This window comes from Bombus pascuorum, chromosome 3, assembly GCF_905332965.1.
Source record: "Bombus pascuorum chromosome 3, iyBomPasc1.1, whole genome shotgun sequence".
Lineage (NCBI taxonomy): Eukaryota > Metazoa > Arthropoda > Insecta > Hymenoptera > Apidae > Bombus > Bombus pascuorum.
Genome location: NC_083490.1, coordinates 19,035,416 through 19,060,780, shown reverse-complemented (window position 1 = coordinate 19,060,780; position 25,365 = coordinate 19,035,416). Strand labels below are relative to the sequence as shown.

The following is a 25,365-nucleotide window of genomic DNA, read 5'->3' as shown; positions in this document are numbered from 1 at the left end:
GAACTCTCTCTGATTTTATTAACTTAAAAACCCACCGGAATTCCGGTTTAACTAGTTCCAGTTTTTAGTTGTTAATCGATCGTAAAACGTTCACTTTTTTTTGGAACGTTCACGGATACTTTTACTACGATTTTTAAATAAAATTTTGTACTATTTCAAATATCCTCTAGTCACAGATACTCAGCTGTTTTATCGTCGTGATAAAATAATGCATCCTGATCTGCATTCGATGAAAATCAATATAATCGAAATAACAACCCGAATTGCTTATACGACCTCTTTATGAATTTTATCTGTAGAACGTTACACTTTTCTTAAAGCTGAAACACTTCTTTCTTCCTTTCACCAAAGATAATATCGCAAACATTAATTATCGTATCAATGTAAACATAAGTTTTTAATTATAACTACAAATGTATTGCACATTTCCATTAAATATCACCGCCAAAATGCACTTAATTTACATGCAAATATGTATATGGAATTAATAATATATTGTTAACGAATATCACAACGTTTGGTCGAAACATGGTAAAATTGCAGTTCGAGCACAAAGTGCAATGCACTGTTAAAGACACGATCGAAACCCGACAAACTATAATACTTTTGCAAAAGGAAAAAGTAGAAGAAACGAACCAAGTAGGGTCTGTTATCGCCTAATGATAAAAATGTTTTTTTTTTTTTTAGTTTATTTTGGTTCTTACAATTTGTCCTGAAGGACATTTGGTAAAGTGTTATATCTCATTGGTAATAAAAAAATAAAAATAAAAAATAAATATAGCATGTGGGTGGCTACCCCCAGCGGGGTGCCAACTTCGTGTTTTCTAAGTTGTATCTTTTATGAATAAAAATGCGATGCAAGCAAATGTGAACAGTGATAAGTGTGTGTGTGTTCAATTCGAAAATTCTAACACTAATTAGAGAAGTCTAGTAAGATTCTCACATTTTCATTGAAGCACTAGCATAGCTACTGTTAAATTACGAGGCTACTTACTGTTATATAACAGGCAAAGCCAAAAGAACGAAGCGCACAATGCCATTGTACCCTTGCATTACATCTTCTCATGTTTCCCAAGTCAACCTCCATAATTTGTTACGTGTATATGGCCAATAATTTTTCATATTACACGATAAACACGTTACTGTTAAATATATACAAGATAGAGATCGATATGATTCAAAGAAATCAAAGACTTGGTAGCAACGAATATTATATTACTGGTAGATAATTACATGTACTTATGTGTTATGTTAATATCGCAAAAAGTATAAAATGTTTGGTATAATACTAGGTATCAAAGTATGAAAAACGGAATAATGTCTGAAACAATTTATATTAAAAATTTTATCATTCGGATAATTAGTAGCTTATCAAAGTACAATATTGCGCAACAGAGTTAACAGCAGAAAGATAAACAAGCATCGATGTCATCTTCTATTTTTATCTTTAATTTTCAAGCGTTTTCTATGACGAGACTATGAAATCTAGATAGACATGCGCGTTTTACGATGTGATTGCTATAAAAATAGCAGATACACGAATCAAATTATCCAGAGTTAACTTTCTAGAAAATAAATCTTCTTGACTTGCTTAAATTCACGAGAAATAAAATTGCAGTCATTTGAGAAGATCTATTCCCAGGACATTCTACGTTTTCAAACTTATGCGCGCGTGCAATTCACGATGCTTTATATTCTTCTCTTTCAACGCCTACTCATCTTCGTGCAAAAACTGGATGGAATACTAGCCTATGTAGCTCGCAATAGTATCGCATAACAAAAGATCCTGATGCAACACGACTCGTGTAGAAAATGCTTTACACTTTTGAAGCTAACCCTACGCTACGAAATACTACTATTCAACGACTTCGTGATGCGTCCAACTAAACCTGAAGTAGTACGGAAAATAAAGTATACATCTACAAGGTGCCCATGTTGGACAAAGCGTACAAGTTAATATAAGAGAGATTGTATTACTCGTGCGTTGCGGTCGGAAGCAGGTATGTATAATATTTTGATTGTATGTCGTGTTCCCGCGAGAAAGTTTGATTTCCTTTCTCCCTTTCGAAGAACCGCTGAGACAAGAGAGATTTTTTCAACGATCAAATATATGTTGCATTCCCTAAACGTTATGTATTTCCATATACAGTTAAGGATATAAATATTGGCACGCTTTATAAAACAGAATAATTTTTTTTTAAATCCGACCAAACTAAACTTTTACAACTTTCTTATCTGAGCGTGTGACGTAAATGTGGAAAATACGTTTTGTACATTTATGTTGGTTATATATATGGTGGAAATTTTATGGAAATTAGTTTATGTAGAAACAAACAACAGGCATCGAGAGATAAACAAAAATGTAGATTTTTTACAGTTATAGCAGTTATAATTTAAAAATCGTAGAAAACTATGATTTTTTATTTTTACTCGAAGTTCGTAGCAACGTTAACCGATTTCGATGAAAATTTCAGCACACATGCTAACATAAATGTACAAAACATATTGTTTAAATTTACATTACAGGCTCAGATAAAGAAAGTTGTAAGAAGTGACCTTTGGTATTTTCTACAACTTCCCTACCAACTGCTATTTTCTCGAAATTTCTTCTACACGTATTCTAGTTAATTAATTCTTTTAATTTATCAAAGAATTCAAGTCGTTTCACGGTTGTCGCTTATATGCGCGTTCAGGACAAAAACCATAACTTCTAAACTAATCAATCTTCGACGTAGATCCTCTAATACCTTTTTGTAGAGAATACAGATATACATCGATTGGCATAAAAAAAAATATACGTTTTCATGAAAAAAGGTTGTAAGGATCTTTATTTTTTTTATTGAATGAAAAGCTTTTGCAAATTTTCTCTAACGCAATTTATTGTTGTGTAATTATCGAGTAACTTTTGTTTCAAAACTTTTTTTATCAATTTAGTGGAAATACCTGAAAAATTGTGCCGATCATTTTATGTATGTAAGTTTGAGGATAAAAAGTCAAGGATAAAAGCAGTTTTTCATTTGTTCACATTTAGGATGGAAACTCGTGAAAATTAGATAACGTATAAACATTTGAAAACAAGTGGTCTAATGTTTACAGTAACACGAGTATCTTACCGTTTCGCGAGCTTAAGGTCTGAACGCTGAACGCGTTAATAACAACTTTAACTATCTTTTCAGTTTGGCCAAATTTGAGAAAATAAATTTGATGTCAATGGAAAACTCAATATGTCCGGAAACAGCATGGAAATAATTACGGAGGCACTTTTTGGTGCTTTTTTAAAAGGTCTCTTTGAAGTTAATAAATATTTTATACAAACAATTAGAAGAATTTGTCATTATTACATTAAAATTACATAACTAAAAAGGAAACACCCAATAGACCTCATAAAAGATATAACTTAGAAAACACGAAGCTGGCACCCCGTTGGGGATAGCCATCCACATGCTATATTTATTTTTATTTTATTTTTTTTTTTTATTACCAATGAGATATAACACTTTACCAAATGTCCTTCAGGACAAATTGTAAAAACCAAAATAAACTATAAAAAAAAAAAATTACTTACCAGTCTTAAAGGTACTATAGTATTAAAGACAATCCATGAAAATGAAATGAAGAAGACTGCTAATTGCACGGTTTTTGAAAAGGTGTATTGATTTTTGCAGTAGACTTTACAATTTTAACGATAAATTGGTAAAGTCAGTAAAAATAATAGATGATATTACAAACTACGATTTATTTATTTAACACTATTTTACGATAGGGAAATTTTCAGACTGAACATTTCGAATTTTTGACTTTTCTCCATTGAGCGGACATATTGTGCGATTCTTCCAATTTTGAAAAGGTTATTCTGTTTTGAAGAGTGTGCCAATACTTACGTTACCAATTGTATGTATACTATCATACGTGACTTTGACTGGGAATTAATAGGATAAATATAAAAAGCTGAGTCAACGTTACAAGTATGTATAAAGTTCAACAGATAATGTCATTCGAAATTAAAATACATCGATTAACAAACACACAACATAATTTGTCTTCGGGAATAAAACGCAATAAGCTATAACTTTAGAAGTTACAGATTTATAGAATTATTTGTATAGAATGCTGAGAAACGCTGCACCACGGTTATTAAGCACACTGTTAATTTTACTCAGGTAATTTCTTCATTAAAATAGCTTCAACAATCGCTGTTTACGTTTTAACGTTTCGTCACTTATCATTATACGCTAACAGCATTAATTGGAATGTTAGTTATATATATGTTATAACGTTAGTTATACCGTGGATATACCATTGTTTGCAGGAAGGAATAAAGAGATTGTCTAGTGGTAGTCTGACAGGGAGGGTTTCACTTCCTCGAGAACCAATTTCCTGTAACTGTAACATTCGATGCAGTAATGAATCCTTGTTGAATACTTGAACAAAAATCTTTATTTATATGTTCGTATGGTTTTATCCATACATTTCGTTAGAAGATACTTTACATATTTTGTATTATTTCTAGGATAAATGTAATGATATAATCGGAGCTCGAACTCTCTGGTGTTATTGAAGATTCAAGAGCCAGAAACCATACAAAACCGACTATCATTGATCTGACCTTGTAAGATAACCTTACAAAAATAATAGCACCAGAGATTACTTGTAATTCAAATTGAAGTACGAACGATAAGTAAAAATTGATATCGGAGCACAAACTGCTAGATAGGTGGACAATTTCAATGCAGAAGTTGAAATAACACAATATATAGTTTTATACGAGCTTAAAAAAATCTTGGAAATTTTCCATTATTATTTTTGTATAATTTGCTTATCGATAAATTATGCGTATTATTTTCTGATTAACAGAATCAAAGAATTCGGAGGGCAAAGAATCTAGATTACACGAAGCTACCAGAAAGTTCATTCTAACGGCATTTGTAATAATAGGCTACAGATATGCTAATCCATGTTTTTATGAATACAAAGAAGAAGCGAAACGGTTTGCAACATACTTTATCAAATCGGACGACATCATTTGAAAATTCAAAACATCTTAGTACGAGAGCAAACTTAACATCAAATCGATAAAATTAAACTTATAAATGCTTATAACAATCATTTCATAGATATCAATAATAATCAACTTTATCTAACGATAATATAATACACACTATATTAGTCTGTTTGAATATAATTTCCTAGCTATTTCCATTGCCTGTGGACAACAATTCGAAGTTGGTTCAGCAGCAAACGCTAAAGATAGAATGCGTGCATTATTTCTGCCTCACATACTTTCATTTTTGCAATATAGGAGTTGTTTGAAGGTATGTTAAGAGCCCGAAGCAAAGATCATAAATATGCACAGCCACTTCCTTCGAATGTCAGGTGACGTTAGGTATGCCAGATCTTAAAAAGGAAAGAGCAAAACGCGACCGGTAATGGTAGAATTTATTTGCATAAATCACTTAGCGCATTTATTTATTTCATTTGATCACCATATTTGATATACCATATCATGCCATATTAAAAAGATAGAAAATGCAGAAGAAAATGCTGAATTTAAGCGATAGTCAGTCAACTAAATACCTAGAAATCGGCAATCCGTTCTTTTAACGAATCTGTTCTTCATTAAGCTTTTATCCCGATAATAATTTTTAGCTTTTACTATTTTTGTTAACACTATGTGAAAGTATTTCCTAAAAATAAAATTAGTATCATAGATTAAACTTAAAAATTTTGCGCAGTACTGTACGATAAATATCTTAAAACGTTCTGCGACGTAATGTCGGATAATTCCTTCGTGAATATTAAAATACGAAAATGCACAGAGATGCATTATTGATTAAGTGCCGGGTCAAGTAGCGTTCACATCGCTGAAAGGCGATCCTTCTAGAACTGAGAAAATCGACTAGTGAAAAGAAGAAGGTCGAAAGAGAATTGTATCGGAAGATGCAAATTGTCATTTTTTAAAACACGCCATTGTTACTTAATATTGGTGTCAAGAGCAAATTTTTAAATATTCGAGTTTACTTTGAAAGGTTATCGTATCCGGTAGAAATAATTGCGGCATTAATTACAACAAGCTACGATAACATCAAAAAGCTTTCTCGTTCTAATTACAAGCTTCATTAGAAATAATAAGTACTTGCTCTATGTAATTTCTATGGTAATTTAATCGTTACAACGTGTAACACAGATGTTAGAATTATTCGAATTTCATATCGTATTGTCGGAGTTTCGTATGAAAATATTACGTGCAAGATACAACGTGGTGTTTTTAACTGCTTCGAGAGGATATAAAAAGCTAGCAAACGTGGTCACGAGATAAAATATTCTTTGATTGCAGCACACATATATCAAAATACAATTCGCAGGCCGTCGACTTTATCGGTAGACAATTTTGTGATAAACGGAAAGAAATATACGGAGAAATGGAAAATAACACTGTTTTTTCTAAACTTAAGTAGTCGAGAATATTCTGCTTAAAATTTTTCCATTGCTTAAACATTTCTCGGTTTTGTTTCATAAAGTAAATTTCGTTAATGTTCTTCGTGAGAATAATATAAATTCTCTTTATAGAAACTATTGGAAACTTGATAGGAATTGTTGTACTTAATAATTTGTTAAAGGTTACACTTTGAGTAAGAAAATAGACAAATTTTCGGTCACTAGCTGTACAAATATAATTAATCATACCGCATTAATTAATCCTAAGAAACCATTACAAAGTTAAGCATTTTTACCTTACTGTCAACGCCCTTAATTGCTATAAAACATTTTTCAAGTCGAAAAGTTCCTTACGATTATTGGTTAACCCGGTAAAAAATGGGAAAAGCAGATTTTTCCTATGTTCAACGGTCATTTCCACCCGCAAGCGACCGTTGATGGGACAACCAGAACCCATCATTAGTTCCGTATAAATACCGCCTTCACAGAACATAACTTCACTTGCAATCATCCCTTCGAACAGAATACATCTCAACTTGTTAATTATTCTTCACCTTATATTCTTCGAGAGAAAGTTGCTAAATCAGTGTTATAATTATTCAACCACCCCTATTATCTTAAACAAAATAGGGGATCGACTGATTCATGGCGTCGATCATAGTATCGTAACGAGAATTTATGACTCTCGTTGGCGCGCTGTACCGCGACCGCGTCTCTTCGCAAACGGTCGAACAAAATTAAAATTACATAGAATGAAAAAGAACATTCATGAAGCTTCTCTATCGGTACCGCGTAGTGCGCAGGCTTCTGACCTGCCCTAATCAAAATACCTTTTCTACTAGCTCATAGATACCAACAAAACAAAAAATCTAAACGACTCCCATTCGCAAGAATATTACAAGACCAAATCTTTGATATCTATGGTGCATTTTTGCAATAGTAACGTACTTATTTCTTATTAAAAGTGCAGTATTATCGTTCACAAACGAACCCATTGCGCAAGTCCGTGTTGTGCCAGCGCACACTGAGCAAAGGTTGGAGAGTCAATAATAAATAAGCGACGATCTTTTTCAACCACGCGTTGATAAAAAGGTACGCGTGTATTTATTGAAAATGTATGCTATTGAATTGTACGATTACTATTCACATTTTGTGAATTAGAAAATATATAAATTGTTGCTGAGATATGCAAGATATTTAGAGGATCGCTGTATTAAATTTAAAAGGAGCACAATGTGCAACACTTAAGGCTCCGATGCAGCTGCGGTAACTATTAGATTCACGAGCCGTGTCGATGAGTCATCGTTTCGGAGTGTGGAAGTCGTCTGTCAGGTACAAGCAAGAAACAATACCGATCGACTGTCTTGGAGAATCAAGTAACTTTCCGTGTGTTACCGTTAAGCAAAAACGCAAACAAAAAGACACGTAGATATTGCATAGATATGTCATAGATATAGATAGGAGCACGGCTTGGTGCGGCATCGATCGCGTCTCGACGTCAGCCACGCAAACTTGTCCTTCCGAATCCGAGGACCTCGGTTGCAGCTGCATCGACCTTGAGCGTGAACCTGAAATTAATGTAGCGAAACAAAGGTTGCACAAGGTTGACATTTACCCTGAAGCATATTGTGATCGGCCTCTTCGTCCGTGAGGCAGCGAACGTTGCCGATGGAAGAAGACAGTAGACTCATGATTCCTCGTTACAGACGTTGTCCTCGAGTTTCACGGAGCAATTCGCAGTAACGAGCCGAAGTCGATCGGCGCCGGAATCGCGGAAAAGCCGCCTGGTCCGTGCGCGTACGTGATTGGTCGAGCGTTGGCCGAAGCTCGCGTCCGAACCAATCGTTACAAAGTATCGGCTGGCCCGGTACACCGAGCGAGCCTCTACGAACGCACCTGTCGGCCGAGCATCCGGCCAACTCGAGAACGCTTCACCGCCGATCACTTTCACTGAATGTGGAAAAAGGACGGTCGCGATATCGTTTGAGAACCACCTGCCAAGCTTACTACCAGTGGTGGCTTTCCGATCCTCGATACGTTTTCGTCGACCCGAGCAGGAGTCCCGTTTCCTAGCGGTAACTCTATGGACCAGGCGGCCGTACGATTTACACTCCGATCGCCGTCGCAGCGTTTCTCGATCGCATCCCGTTGTCGTCGATCGTCGTCGCGATCTCTAAAATCATCCGAGCGAACTACGCGCACTACGACGAATCAAAGGTATACGACACGTCTGCTGTCACAAGCACCGTCGTTATTGGCTGCCTCGTACTGGCCGACAAGACGGAACACGAGTAATTCTACTGCCCGGCACCGCCGCTACGTCGCGAAAGACGACGACGCATGACGCGTGCAGAGACACCGAGCACCACACACAACCGCGATCAATAAGCGTTGCCACGGCGTCTGCGCCGACAATGCGATGCCACGCCGGACGAGAGGAGAGAGACAGGGATTACGCGAATGTGTCGGTGTGTCGGTGTGCTCGCGCTATCGACGCGACGAGTATCGACGATTTAGAGTACTCCCCGCTTGGAACCAACGGGCTGGCTCTCCTACTCTCCAGACTGACTCTACGTTAATTGGTTCTTTGACTTTTAACGTTATGCGTTTCTATATCAACCGAGAAATTTCACGATAAAATATATTTCGTATCATTTTTGTCCGCTTTAACGTTTCGCATAATTAAACATTTGCGACTGACACTTTCGATTAAAAATCATTTATTCAAATAAATTATTATATAATTAATTAACGCCAGACTGAAATTAATTGAGCTTAAATTGTCGGTAAATTGATTACAAAGAGTCTCTTAGTACATTTTTATATGTAAATCATTTGAGTTCTCCCTTTCAGTTAATAGAAGAAAGTCGTTGACTATACAGGGTCTGGCCAAATAACATGTAAAAGCAGGGACAGCGTGATTGCTTGCGTGAGAATAAAGAAAAAATAGTAAAACAATTTTTCTGTTTAAGGCCTCATTTTCAAGAAGATCAATTTATTATATACACGTACTAGGCCGATTTCTAACTAAATATGTTTAGATTTTATCGAAAACAAAGCATTTTCACGCGTAGAATAACTTTTTATCGATTTAATCCCGTCTAGTGCGGAATTAGTCATGTTCGAATATACTTGTGATAAATTTTCAAACTCGATTTTCTCGTAAACTAAGTTGAGAATGAAAAAAACTGTATTCTATATTTATTTCTAATTTTATTGTAAGAAATCATGCCGTATCTCGTTTTACACATTATTCGGCTGGATCCTGTATATGTGTAGCTCAACAAAGTGTCTATAATCAAAATTTCGAAAGATAAATGTACAGAAACTTATCTTTAAGGAAATTATTCATAAGTATATGATATGTTATATAGAAAGTGAAATAAAAGATAGTTAGACACTATTACCGATATATTTTGTACTTTTATATTGTTTTATGCTTATCACAAATGAGAGACGTCTATTTTTCGATGCGAAGAAATAACGTATTCAATGTAGACTCTTTAACTTATTTAACGTCATTTGAATTGACGTTGCTTTCGCGCCCAAAGTAGCTAGTGTTCGAACAACTTTCGTTAAGGTGAGTTTGATCGAATTGCCTCTCACCGCAACGTAGAAATATGTAGGACGAATTTAATCGCTTGATTTCCACTAGATTCTGAAAAATTTGTTAACTCTATACAGTAGAATGTTCATTATCCGAAAAAGTAGGAGTAAGTTGTTAAAAAACGTAATAAGTAAAATTTTAAGCAAAATTGTCACTTTAACATTAAACAATTTTAAAATTATTTCTAGTCGCCAAAATATTAATAAATATTGCCTAACTCGTTAATTGTCAGCGATAATAGAAGTTTTCCAAATATTATCTGCCAGGCACGAATTCATAATTCTTAATTCCTCACAGCTGGTTCATTAAAATCTTTGTCGTCATAAGTATCGTGAAAAATGTAGGTACAGCTTCTTTGTTCTTTACAAAAGGCAAACGATTACAGAAGTATAAGTACATTAGTTATTTAGTGCCTATAAAGAGTAAATAGCGTGAACTATGTTGTAACTGCGTTATAGGGAGCTGATTGTAAATAGAATAAGTCTGCAGAGATCGATGGGCCAATGAACCGATATTCTACAGTTCCTTAGCGTGCGATGCGTAAGGGTAAGTAAGTACGTCTAGTAACGAAACGTGTACGAATATCGTGGAATACAACGTAACCATATAAAGTGATCAAAGTACCATCAACAGCGTTAAATATCTCGTATTAAATAACCAATACGTTAGACCAAAGATAATATTTCATTGCGCAAACACTTAAATGTCTGCCGCAGGTGTACAATATTACGTTTATTAGTTACTAATACTTCTACATTATGCATATGCGTATATCGGTGTATACTTACAGCTGAAAGTATTCCTCCGTTGGTCGTTCTTGTTCGAAATGCTAATAACATAACGAGAAATCGAAAGCGATTTGATATCCTTTATGTAATATTTATGCATTTATGTGAAATTTAAAGATTCAGTGGAGGGTGTCACGAAAATCGTCCGATCGTACGTTTGTACACTATTGACCAACAGTTTGGTATTATTTTGTCTCACCTTTATACGTCTATAAAAACTTTAGTTTAATATTATGCAGACTTTACACGATGATTTAGATTAAAAATTGAGACAAAGCATTGCATATTAACCATAATATGATGTAAAACGGTACTAAGGGGAACAGTAATACTATGGATATTAGATGGATATGCAAAATTCTTTAATTTAAAATTCGAAAGTAAATGGCGAAAGAACGGATAAATACACAGCAACAGTTCCTAAGTAACAATATCGCTGTTTTTTGGAATTGGATTTGTTTTCATCCAACACGTGAATGTTCCCTGCCAATGCAGTGATCAGTAAGAATGCAGAAAATCAACGTGAAAGTAGGTGACACATGCGATCATACGAATTATCATACGTAATTTCCTTGCTCGTATACGTGATTATATCCTTCGCGTATAATGTATAATCATACTAACTTTGAAATGGAGCGAAAGTAGACGATGTCGAATACTTTGGTCGTGTCGTCCGTAACTTCACACTCACGAAGCTTTGTGAACATTTATCACAGGAAATTCTTATGAATGTAACACAGTTATATCGTAGTACGGTTGAAATGTAGAAATAAAAAGAACAATGTTTCCTATATTATTACACATATAAGACATTTGTACAAATACTTATTAATGTCCAAAATTCAAACATTTTCGTAAGCCACCGTACATTACAATTTACGAATAAAATCTGCATATTCTCCTTCATTTATGAAACATAACATTTTACGTGATCGCTCAATAAAGCTCCACGTAATTTCTGAAGACTTTCCTAAAAGACTTAATCCGAATCAATAGCCTTGGCAGAACTTGTTTTCTTATTCCATAAACATGATGATTTGCCGAATGAAAAATGTCAACCCATTTTATTCAAATTAACTATGCAATACATAAAAGATATAACTTAGAAAAAACGAAGCTGGCACCCCGCTGGGGGTAGCCGCCCACATGCTATATTTATTTTTTATTTATATTTTTTTTTTCTTCACCAACAAGATATAACACTTTACCAAATATCCACAAGGACAAATTGTAAAATAACCAAAATAAAATAAAAAAAAAAAAAAAAACTATGCAATAACAGCATATATGGTGAGTATAAGGTATTCCAAAAGAATCGAAGGTACGTCACACAAATAAACTTTATGTTTCGTTTATACGCTGCCAATTATAAAGCACGATCAAAAATAAATAAACCACGACTGTGTGTGCTATAACTGACGAACCGGGTAATTAATGTCATACATTAATGTAGATCGTGCAGCATTAATGTACCTTTTTTAGTTTCTTCCAAGTTTTACCAAATACACTTAAACTATATTTTATTACCGAATCAAAATGCACGTTTTCCAACAGTGAATTTCTAGAAACTAGGTTATTAGTAGTAAGCATCGCGTCATTAGTAGAAGAAAATCAATTTCTTTGAGCTACTTTCCTATATACCTGCATTTCCGATGTTATAGGCAATTATATGTATGTAAATTATATTTATATTTGGTATAGGAAACTGTTTAACGACAGTTGGATGTACCTTATAAACGTAGACTTCATATTACTTAAAATTGGTTTCGTGAATAAATCCTGCTAAGCTTTGATGATACGACATCATCGCGATATTTCCTACTACAACTATTTTCGTCAATCTTTTTCGTTCTTTCATTACATTCGAAAAATTAAGTTCAATGGAAAAATCTAATATACGTCTTCCTATTACTTAAGGGATTAGAAACTTCGAGGTTTTCTCTCATTGAATAGGGACGAGCGAATGTAACACATCTTTCTTCTTTCTCTTCGTCTCAAACTTGTTTAATATATCGTTAGATATTAGCTTTAAATATACCATTATAAATATAAATACATAGGTGTATATACATATATTAAGACGTAGTATTCGATGAAAATCTACTAAAATACTTTTATAATTTTAAGACATGAGAAAGTTAAAAAAGTGATTGAGTAGATGCTCAACCATGAAAGGTCAGCTTGAAATGAGTTTGTGCGACCTTAAAGGTAAAAGTTTAATAAGTATCAGATGATAGATTGAATCAGTTACAGCGTGAAATCGAGGCAATTGCTGCTCATAGAAACGGAAGAAGCAATCTGTTTTGCAACTCTCCCCAGCTGTATCGATCATTTTTCTGCCACGGTGCATAATGAAATCAGTGCAACCAAAGAAATACTCTTAAATGTTATCAGATAAGAAACGAATTACGTATAGTAATTTAAATTGTATCGAAACCACATTAACGCTTCTTTAAATACCTAAGAGTTTTTAACGAAAATATGCACGACTTCTTTTATTTGTCTCTTCTTGAACAATAATTTATTTTAATTAATACAATTGACAAATAACAAATGAACACTTTCATAATATATTTACATAATTACGTAATTTTCATAAAAATAAGAAATTGGGAACTTTTCACTCGCTTAAAGTTAGTATTAAAACCATGGAATTTTTAACAAATTCTTGGAATGAATATTCATCATGACGAGTTATCGAATGTTAGAAGGTAAAGAGAACTTCCAGGAACGCTGTGAAATGTAAGTGAAAAGTGCAAGTTGTACCGTCATTAACCCTGCGGTGAGAAGCTGAAGATAGATACATATATTTTCAGAATGTGTAATTAAAATTGATTTGTAATTTTACTTTATATTCATTCACATAATCTTAAATATCGAATTAAGCGATGTAACTTGCATTTTCAATAATGTAACATAACAGAAATGGAATATCAGTCTGTAGATGTTAATACATTTATGGAAAATTTAAATGCGCAAAGATATATAGAATGCACATAAAACGCAATAACATATCTACAAGATAATCAAGGTAAAACATTCCCTGTAAAGGATAAAACATAAAACGCAAATAATCGTGGTTCATAAAAAAAAAAAAAAAACGGAGAAGAAATACGAAATAACACGTTCACGTTCGCATAGTTCTTGAGAAAATCGCGTTTGAAACCTTGTTGCTTTACCAAAAATTATGAAACTCAGACTTGGTGATTCCAATTGTGTCGCTAATAATCCATTACAGTAGTTGATGCAACTGTAAACAGTCAATTAAAAGAGAAAAAAACGTGGTATATCTTTCGATCACTCGTTACGACCTACTAGTAGCTACTTGTCGACTTTGCGTGCCACTAGTTCACCAAATAGAAAAAGAAAATACTCGAAGCTCACGACCACTAATTTCTTTTCCAATTAACGACAGCCTCAAGGGTATCACGAACGACCACGTCGTATACATTGGTCACTGGTTTAGTACTTGAATCGGTCGTATGGACCGTATCGATCCAAGAATCAAGACTCAAAGGAGAGAGCGACTCTCGGTACTAAGTGCGTAATTGAATAAATATATCTCACGCTACGTCGATCAAACTGCGAGTCGGTGGCAATAAAATGCATCGATGTAAGTCACACGTGTACGCCTAGAGGCGATCGGACTAAATGCTCCAAATCTATTGAATGTAAAAAGAATTACGAAAATACTAGATATTTTCTCCAATCTCGGTAAATACGTGACACACATAATTGAAAAAAGAATAACTCGATACAAAAACAAGCCATAAGTCCTTAACACAATCAAAGTTACTTTATCGAACGACAGATCGTATAAATTATATTATATTTCTCCGAGGAAAGCTTAGATTTCCACCTCCACTTGCCACAGATAGTTGTTTAGACGTTCTACTTTTCCACAAAACACATATGCCCGCACCATAAATCTACTGTAACCATAATGCAAGTTCTTTATCATAGTGCAGGTTTATAAATGGCAACTTCTACAATTTCTAATTGGCAGTAATTCCTAAAAGACTGGATCGCGATCGAGTTTCGTCGATGCATCCATCATTGATATCGCGGCAATAGTAACGTGAGAGTGTTACGTCGCAGTTTGATCAAAATGTGCATTCGATTGGTACTTTCCAACGAACCTGTGTATTGCCTTTTACAACTTGTATCGGTGATCGGAAGAACATTGTTTCATTGAAACCGATCCTTTGAATGCTTTCGAAAGCATTGTTCTACTTAGAAAGGTTGTTCAAGGTACGAATGAGATCTTGTGTGACAAAAGCAAGGTAATCAATTCTCGGAGAAAGGACAATTCTATTCTGGAGTATGTCATAAACTATTCATGAGAACATGTATGTGTACGTGTCACTCTTATAAAAGAGGGTGTTCAATAATGGAAACTTCAAAACGATGAAAATATCGATTAATGTATTTTTTATTAGGTTGCTGAGAAAATAACATTTTCTGATCGTACTGAGAAAATCAGTTCTAAACGAATGCTACATCGTCGTTTACGATAAACTCATTTTATAAGGATAATGTTCCGTGTTTGCAAAATATTCTACATTTCCGTAAATGGCAGATGGTTCGAGGTGTCGAATAGGCAGATCTAGGAAGACAGTCCATAATTCGTGGATAGAAATTGCTTGTCAGGTTGATAAGGTATTCCCCTTGTGATCATGGCGCGAAAGTTTATGTAGTAACGGTATTTACTAGAGTGCGATCCTGTACCTCGAAATTTATATAATATATGGCGGGGCAGTCGCGATTTTTACCTCTTACAGATTTCTGATCGATAATAATTGATAGTTCGACTTAACCCTAACCTAACTTCAATCTAGTAAAACAAAGTACTGTGGCGGCACGCGACAGCAACTACCACTGGACGACTGCAGCGCAATAGTTAACGCCTTTAGTTACGAATGTTCGGGACCCGCGTTCAAATCTCGATGCCCTTAGTTCGATTTTTCTTTCACGTCACAAAAATGAGAAGAAAAGCAGCAGTACCCCAGTAACGACATCTTCTACACCAGAGCAGCACTATATCACCACTACAACAATACCACCTGAAATTGGTGACCCCGACGTAATCTGAAGCAAAAAAGAGGTGTGACCGTGAGATTAGTGCTACTGAGACTCCAACCGCCAATCAATTTGAGGTTGATAGTTGACTAGAGCTCCGCGACGTATCCTGAGCAATCATCGTCCGAACTCGCTCCGCGTACTCTGTTCGATCGACATCGTATCGCACCGTCTAGAAATCAAACTTGTAACCACGAACCGCTAGTGCAGACGTGAGCTCCACCGCAAAGTGTATATTGGCAGTGTTGTTAATAAATATACTGTTAATTATACTCTAGTACTTCTTCAGTACCTATCATGACCTATCCACCTCAGTACAAATGACGTTGACGATAATATTACGATTTTCGACTTTCCCGTGTCCATTAAACGAGTCATGAATGCAAGAAACAGTTGAAATTCTGTATAACGAGCCGCAGATGCGAGATCTTACCGCCTATGGTTTATCAAAAAAGATACGAATAAAAGAGAAATTGAAAAAAGATCAAAATTGTAATCCAGTACCTTAGGAATCGGAACAGTTCCAAACATTTTTGAAATTATTATTAGTGAATACATAGTTCTTTTCCCTTCTTTTATATGACACAAAAATTGTTTGTAGTAGAATTGTTATTACGTTAAAAAATCGTATATACAATTAGACACAATTACATAAAATAAATTGCTACGTTTTATTCGAAATGCTTCTTATATGGAGAAGTCGCGAATTATTTGATTATTACGAGAAAGGATCACGACTCGAAAAAAGGTTAGCAAACATCCAAATTCTGACAAATCTTTATAAAACACTTACAACTAATACATCAATCGGTGTTGTCGACTGATTGTTTAATTCCTCTCTCTATCTCTTCCACCAAGTGTACAACTTTAGCAGTTCACTTCACTATCGCGATATTCAGATTACTATCGAATAGACTGATGAATTCCTTCGCGTCAAATACTTGTCAAAGAGATCGATCGCGAGATATCGATTGTGGTGATGGTGATCGCCGTTGCGGTATCGTCTATACGAGTCGATAATTATGGAACACTAACCGCATAATTGGTTTCGTTCAATTCTACAGTCAAGCGTGTATGACTACGAGAAATTCTGTGATCGTGATAACGATTAGTCAAGATTTTTCGAATCGAAGAAAAAGAAAAAAAGACGAGATTTCATCGAGGATGGAAAGTAACTGATTTTTGTTTAAGAATAACATAGGTGAAACACGATTTAAAAAGAGAAATTTATTCCGTGAAAGAGAGAAGCAAAGAAAAGGTCAATCTCACGTTATCTAACGATGGATTGCTTGCTATGTCGACGGATGCATACTAGCCATCTCTGTAATTTCATATCCATTGGTTTTAACTCAATTCTAAAAATTGGAAATGATCGAGGATAAATATATTTTTCTTCGTTGACTATAATAAGATAATTATAAAACGATTCTTCGTCATTTTATTATACTGTCAAAGCGTTAATCTCTAAAGAATTCAACTAGATTTTCTATACACTCTGTATAAGACGCAAGAGAAACCTGCTGACACGAAAAGACGATCGATGCAGTCACGTTAAACAAGAAAAGTTGTCTCGAGCGGGAAACAAAACTTCTTAAGATAAAGGCCCGTTAGATGAGATCAATAATGCATGCGTATTCAACGGCTGCAAATGTAGCGGCATGTAGATCGATTTTCATTCATCGACCGATTACATGTCGTCGGTGAAGTCGATAAGGACTACGTGCGTACGCTTGTACGGCGCTCATATATGAAATTTTCCACGTTACGTGACCGCACAACGAAGCACGTTCGTTCATTTTTCCCGCATAATTTTTATCATACAGAAACGTTTCACGGATTGCTGCCTGATAAATGCAGCCTTCGAATCAGAATCCAGGAGGATACGTCGATCTCGGAATAAGATTGAACGAAATTAGTGAAACTATTATACAGGGTGCGCCGTTAGAATTCGGACAGAATTCAATTTGTAGTTCCCACCATATTAGAATTCAGATGTTTGTGCTGATTGACTCTGAAGTTAGTTAAATATGTCAATAAGTCTTCTATAACCTCAAAATGACAGAACTCGTTAAGCAAAACCCGGAATACGATAGAAGAGCGGCGATTATAGAAAGTCTTCGCGCCGGGTGGATGCCAAAGTGAATCGGAGGAACGACCGTTGGCTGGCCCACAATCTCGAAGATGTTCCTGTTGTGGGCAAAACCAAATTTCCAGCAAGTGTTCACGTTTTGAGCGTTGTCTCAAGTGAGGGCGACGTCATGCCTCCGCACTTCTTCCAAAAAGGCGAAAGAATCACAAAGGAGGTTTATTTGGAGGTCCTGAAGACAGTAATAAAGCCGTGGATGGAAATTACGGCTTCTGGAAGGCCGTATTTATTTCAACAAGATGGCGCACCTGCTCACACAAGTCATCTTGTTCAAAATTGGCTCTCTGACAATGTGGACATGTTTTGGTCGAAAGATTTCTGGCCTCCTAACAGTCCCGACCTAAACCCATTGGACTATTACGTGTGGGGCGTTATCGAGAGACAAACTAATAAATGCAGGCACCCCAACGTCAACTCCCTACGAGCTGCTATCGAGTCAGAATTCGCGACAATTAAACGCGACCAGTTGAAGTCAGCGTGCTCGCGCTTTAGAGCAAGAATAGAGCAGGTCATAGAGGCAGAGGGTGGTTACATAGAATAAAAGTTCTCAGCAAGGACCCTTTAAATGAGATATAACAACATTTTCATGTGTTTTTGTGTATTGACTTAAATAAACAACTTTCTGCACAAAACTTCTTTTGTCCGGATTCTAACGGCGCACCCTGTATATATGTACATACCCTGACTTTTCACGGAAATTGGATTCTCACTATTCTGGAATCTACAACCTCTGCACGATCTCTACTCGGCCGCTTATCTTTCAACAATCTTTAAACTGATTAAAAGTTAGATTTTACTTAAATATGGAAATTAATAGAACACTTTCCTGCGGAGAGAGATAGTAAATGACCATTTGAACGACTACCTTGTATTTTAAAGAAAATTCGAACAAAATATAAACAAATAAAATTGTTTTACTCTGATTTAGAAGAAAAGGGAAGTAATATAAAATTGTTATCCCTTCACATAGGCGTCGTTAGCAAAACGAGTTAAACAAGTATCGTTTAGTTGTAAGTAGACTTTCACCCGCATGAAAATTGTCTTGACAGGACGATTTTGTTAATCGAAAACTTGTAGAGAGGAAGAGATCGCTCTTTTCTGCGAGAGGTGGTATCTCATCGCTTTCTCGTATAACGTTACATCGAATTGCGAATTGTTGATGCGAGAAAGTATTCGCATAACAAACACATCTTACCAGATTACGTAATTACGCGTTAGACAACAACTTAAAATACAAAATATCTACGTGCTCTGCATATTGAACATAATTCAAGTTTCATTACTTCATCGAAATTAAATACCGTTACATCACGCTACAATTTGAAAGGTTAATATCATTTCCAATAAACAACGAAGAATTTCGCACATCTTCAAAAAATAAATATTCTCTATATTTACCTGCTCCGCTAAATTCCTTTTGATGCTCATATCCTTGCATTATAAAACGCAACATAAAAAGATATAAACCTTACTTCCTATTAATTAAAAATCTGAAGATCTTTCTCCGTGGTAACTATGTATCCACTAATTAGATGAAGTATTTAAATCAGATTATCCGTCTGCAAAAATATCTACCGATAATTGAAGAATTTCACGCGAGCGATCCTTAAGATACCATTCCATTATTTCTGTATACTTTCGCACATACTAATTGGGTAAAAAATTTATCGACATTAACGATTCAGATATAAATATGAATTTCTAATTAATCTATATATTCCTACAAAATTATTTCTATTCGAAATTACGTACGTTTCAGTTTCATAAATACACAAGCTCAAAAAAGCGAATAATACGATATAAAACAAAAATCTCTCAAATAAATCTCACTTTACTTACATATAACGAGTTTTAGTTTACTCGACTTCACGTACTATTTTTTAAATGAAAAGTTATCACAATTTCATTGATAATGATCGAGAAATGTAATACAAGATTGTGTAACTACGTTACCGCCACTTAACCAGTTAATTGGAGATTATAATTGATATAAAAAGATCCAACCGCGAATACTAATAGATATGTATTTTATGACTTAATCTATATTAATACCCCCCACAGGATTACGTAAATTATACAGAGAAATTGTATAAGTATTCCAATACGAGAATTAGTATTATATTAATAAGGGAATGTTTTCTTTATAAATATGAATGCATTTATACATATTACATATTTAATTTAATTTAGTAAGTAATCAAACGATTAATAATATGAATTAAAATATCCAATAAATATCCGTTATGTACGTATATTTTCTTATGTCTTATCTCTCGTCGTCCGATGGTGACACTGTAGCACGATACATATACAAATATATAAATATAATAATGTACAAGGCGTGTCACGTGATCTGTTACAAGAGAACGTTACCCAAGTGAAATGAAGTATTGAAAAATAATTGATTTGAACATGAAAGTTTCAACAAACAATTTTTCATTACATTTCATTTAGAGGACCTTCACCTGTTGCAATTTACATGACTTATTTTGTATATCGAATGTATCGAAATAATAACATAAAAGTGTTTTGCGTCCATATATACTATAACACTGTAACAGCCAAATTTTTTTTTTGTAACAGTTTCAACGAAATTTGTCGTCAACCGATATGCTTTCATACTAAAATAATTTTAATATTTCGGAATTAGTTGTAAACAAGATATAACAAAAAGGTAAATATGAAACATTTTATAAAAATTTATCGAAAAAATTTTTAGATTTATTTTATATTAATTTTTTTAATATTCTGTATCCATAATTCTTGAAAATTAACAATCACGATGGATACAAAAAGAAAGTAAAGACTCACCAGAGCGTGTCCAACAGTCAGTACAATCCTGACATAACGTATACCAATCATTCTGTAAGTCTTTAAAACTCGCCATGGTCGTCAGGACTTATTCTTTCGCCACCGGTTTCTCTGACGGGACCACAGCGAAAAAACCAGAATTTCCACCTTGTCACAACAATTTTCTTATGATTTCCGTGTCACAATAAATGCACAATCACATTTCCCGCGTAATATCAAGTGCAACACATAACCAACGTGAAACTTCGCATAATATACGCATCCTTCAAAGGAGATGAGGAACGAAGTAAGAACACACACGAGTACTCAAAGCATTCAACGATTAGCTTACGACACCCAGTTCTGGTTTGCCGTTCGTTCCACCCGGTGTTCTTCTTATCTTCCTCTACCTTTTACCGCCACGACTACGCTTCTCGCTCTTCCACGCACCTCATATATGTATATCCATCCTTCTTTCTCTAACCGTTTATGCTAGCATACCTTTCCACTCTAGTCTTTCGCACTGTTTATTTTTACGATCAGTTCACCACCAGGTCATCTGTCATCTATCATATTTGTAAGTTGTCTGCGTATATCATATACACGTAAACTTAGGACGACATATATTTCTTCTCAGTTACGCTCTTGTTGGGCAACATATCCCGCTCTTTTTACCAAGGATATTAGATTCCTGATTAACGTGTACAATAGCAACAATTTTAAATATTAATTTGCAATAAAATGTTTCTAATTTAATACTTCCTAATAAATTTATTATTAATACTAGAAGTATAGAAATACAAAGAAACAAAAATTTATCACATGTTCTTTTAAACTTTCCTCGTCATATTGAAAGAATGCTGTGCGAAAAATATTTATGCAACGTTGTAGTTACTATTACTTTGTCATTATTTAAATGACAAGATACAGTTATATATAAATAAAGCATATCTGGTGTTTACAAAACATAATTATGTATATATATATAACAAATGTAGTTAACATGTCAAATGTCATGGGGATCACCGGTGATCGGGACTCAACTTGGCCGTGGCGCTGTGGAGGTCACCGGTGACCGGCGCACCAAAATTAGTAGAGATACACAATTTGAACAAATGTCAATAGTTATTATAGTCAATAGTAATTTTGTATGATTACTATCGTTACTACAATGGTGTGATAAAAAATATAAAAATAATTTTATTTATATATAAAATATAGATGTATTATGTGTGCCCCTCACCAGTGGCTGTCAAACATGGTAAAAACCAGCTTTTTCCGTGTTTTACCTTAATGAACAATAACTCTAAGAAACGTTTCGACTTGAATGATGTTTGATGGCAATTAAGGACCTTGACAGTAAAGTAAAAAATGCTAAATCTTGTAATCTTTCGATGAAATTGCATTACAGCACCGTGGGGGTCACCAGTGACGTCAGTGAGATAAATTCATTAATGACGATTATAAATTGTAACATATCTTTCGTAGGTAATCTTTCTACATTATATTTTCGCATAATAAAAATCTCATCATCAAATCTCGTAAAACTGGCGTGCCATTCAACATGTTAAAATTTACTGAATTGATAATATATTACACCATATATATGATATACAGTCTCCTTATGTCTTCTTCACTTTTAAAAATCCAGCTATATTCGAAAAATATTTAGCATTGGCTTCGTTTACTTTCTTTTCTGCGGCTTGTGGATTTACAATTTCCAAACCCTGTAACCACAAATATATATTCAATTTAATAATGAAAATTATGTTAACTAGGAAATTTAATACACTATACAATATATATTATATATTGTACATATACATTATACAATATATATATATTAAATTTCCCTAATCATATATATACAATGTATTATATTATATATATACAATAAATTATATATTAATATATATACAATAAATTGTTTACCTGTAGTGGAGTGAATGCAACACTAGATGCTGTACCGGAAACTTGTTTTTTAACTGTTGTACTACCACCCCATTGTTGCTGTTTTTGTAAATTTTTCTGGAGCGTTTTTGATATCCGTACTTTTGTTTTTTCATCGATTTGTGGTAGTCGAATACGACCGGTCCCTGCTTTTCCAATTGTTCCACGCGAATAACCAAGATCTTCTTGATAAGCATCATTCTCGATCTATAAAACCATTAAAATTCCATTAGTATGAATATTGTAAAAAACGACTGAAAAAGAAAGAAAGAAGCTTACATCTGCGAAATTCATTCTATTTGCATGTTTCCTAAATTCAGTGATAGCATAACGTTCCTTCATTTTTCTGACACGTTTACCACCACGTTTCTTTCGTCCTGGATCAATGGGTTTTGGTAAAGGTTTTACAAATTTAACAGGAGGTGGTTCTTGAAGCTTATCGAGCTTTTTCTCAATTTCTTCACGGAACATTTGACCAATATGACCATCTGTACTTTCATGACACGCATCAACTCGGGCAGCTAACATACTCTTTGCAGCCACAAGCCTTGCTGCTTTTCTTCGTAAATCCTAGAAAGATAAATTAGCAACAATAAAAAATATTTGAAACATACATTTAACACGTATGTTATTGCATATTAACTTACCGGTGGTGTTTCTTGTACAATATCAGAATAATATATAAATCCAGTGTGAGGTAAAGTTGTTACTTGAGAAAATCCAGATAATGTGGTTTTTTGAGATCCCAAAACTAAAACATTGCATGCTGGCATTTTGGAAAGTTTTGTCAGTCCCCCAGCAACACCTAACAACAGAATATATGTTAATGCAGGTTTAAATATTTCTCTGTATCGAAAGAAGTAGGTATATATCTTTTTACAATACCCATAATTTTTGCTGCTGTAGATGCACCCACTATTACAGAAAGATTTGGTGCGATAAATGCCATTCTACTTTCAACATATTCAAATATTTTTAACTTGCAGTTATTCAATTCTACTGCCATATCGCATGCCTCGCAAATAGCTTCCTTTTCTTCTTCTGTTAATAATTGTCTATAAATAAAATAATTTTACATATAAAAGATTTTATCTGGTTATTCATACCTTAAAAATTTATCACAAAATAAATTACCCTTGAGTTGTTGAAGCAGTTACTGAAACCACCATAATTGTTGCTTGAGTAAGAAATTGTTGTAATGTTTCATTGTTTTTTGCTCTATCTAAATCATTTCCTAATTCTCTAACTGTCATCACATATTCTAATGGACCAACAACTAAAGATTCCAATTCTGGAAATCTTTTGGAATATTTATCTCTAGCAAACCGATGTATGGTAGCTGAAAAATATAAATTACAATATAATTGTGTGAATAATATATAATAAGTATGAAAGCATTCTACAATTATTAAAAATTACAACGTTCGTTATACCTATTTCATCATCAATATCTACAGCCATGTTATTAGCTTCGACGATAAGTTGATATTCTGGATCAGACTCAACAGGCCCAATAATATCTGCCGACTTCCTAGGAATTTTACTGTATTTTTCTATTTGTAACATTACTTTTTGTAACTGCTCTGAATCACGAAGCTTCGCCAATTCTCTTACAGAAGCTACTTTTATTTCTACAAGTGAATTAAAGATTAATATATTAATGTTCAGTATTCAAAAAGTACAGTACTTCGTGGAACTATATTTCTATTAGTAAATACTAATTAGTAAATAAAATAGTATTATATGAAAACAAAGACTAGCTGACCTTCTTCGATGGTTTTCGAAACGGAAGCCGGAATAAAATCCGGCTCTGGTTCTTCTGCGATATCATCGTTATCATCATTCTCTTCAAGATCTGCTAATAACTCATCGGCTAACGACATGTTCCTTTATAAATTGTTTATTTAAAGTTCACAATATGTACTTCCTCGATTTTGTTTGACAACTACAATTATCTGCTATGAACTATCATGCCATCTATAACAGCAACAATTGAGTCATATGTGTACGAAAGAATCTACGGCGTTCTCAAAAATGAGTTGCTGGGATTGGTCAGTACTGATATCTATCATATTCACCAATCTAGAGCCTTGTCATCGTCTTCTATGCTTGATTGGAAAACCGGCATATAGTAAAAGAAGGTAAAGTACAGTAACGCAAGGTAAAGAGATTTGTCAATCGACGATAAGAAGCTATGGAAAAATGAGTTGTTCTCTCCCCTCCACATAACCAAAACTGTGTAATCGTTGACGCACGATGTTCAAGGGGAATCTCGGTCGCAGTGCGTTGCAGTATCGACAAGGATAAATAAAAAAAGGAAGGCCTCCCGACGAATGACAGCGCGCAAAACCGATCACGCGGTTGAACCGAGAGGTGTGCTTTCGGTCGGTTTCAGAGACCGTGTGCGCGCTCTGTACGTGTATGCGTTGCGGCAGTATCTCACAACAAATATGTCGTGGTGGGGAGTAGATTTTCCCGTTCGCTGTTTCGCATATTTCTTCCCCCGCATTATTATTATGTAGTTCGGCATAGGTGATCCGTTGCACGTTTGTCTCGATACTTGAGTCGAG

The 25,365-nt window shown here is 34.5% G+C and overlaps 2 protein-coding genes and 1 long non-coding RNA gene across 4 annotated transcripts in view; 1 reads left to right on the top strand and 2 right to left on the bottom strand.

The window, feature by feature from the left end:
- The window catches only part of LOC132904818 (cerebellar degeneration-related protein 2), a 56,852-nt gene extending 35,758 nt beyond the window's left edge, over positions 1-21,094 (bottom strand). The window contains exon 1 of one of the 2 annotated variants that reach the window (XM_060955567.1): positions 20,867-21,094. In XM_060955567.1, the coding sequence (XP_060811550.1) occupies positions 20,867-20,942 (76 nt within the window). In that variant the 5' untranslated portion in view covers positions 20,943-21,094. Of the gene's footprint in view, positions 1-8,050; positions 8,801-20,866 lie in introns of those variants that run through there. The other variant, XM_060955566.1, reaches the window with a different exon arrangement.
- On the top strand, positions 1,051-4,410 carry LOC132904858 (uncharacterized). The gene is made up of 3 exons (XR_009657674.1): positions 1,051-2,000; positions 4,107-4,160; positions 4,310-4,410. It is a non-coding gene; the product is annotated as an uncharacterized LOC132904858 (long non-coding RNA).
- Positions 21,095-21,734: 640 nt separating the features above from the next.
- Positions 21,735-24,992, bottom strand: LOC132904827 (U4/U6 small nuclear ribonucleoprotein Prp31). The gene is made up of 9 exons (XM_060955586.1): positions 24,874-24,992; positions 24,561-24,772; positions 24,229-24,426; positions 23,930-24,134; positions 23,681-23,850; positions 23,443-23,600; positions 23,075-23,365; positions 22,778-23,002; positions 21,735-22,572 (listed from the first exon to the last, which is right to left on the bottom strand). The coding sequence occupies exons 2-9, from the start codon at positions 24,676-24,678 to the stop codon at positions 22,468-22,470; spliced, it is 1,470 nt and encodes a 489-aa protein (XP_060811569.1). The 5' UTR covers positions 24,679-24,772; positions 24,874-24,992; the 3' UTR covers positions 21,735-22,467.
- Positions 24,993-25,365: the final 373 nt, after the last annotated feature.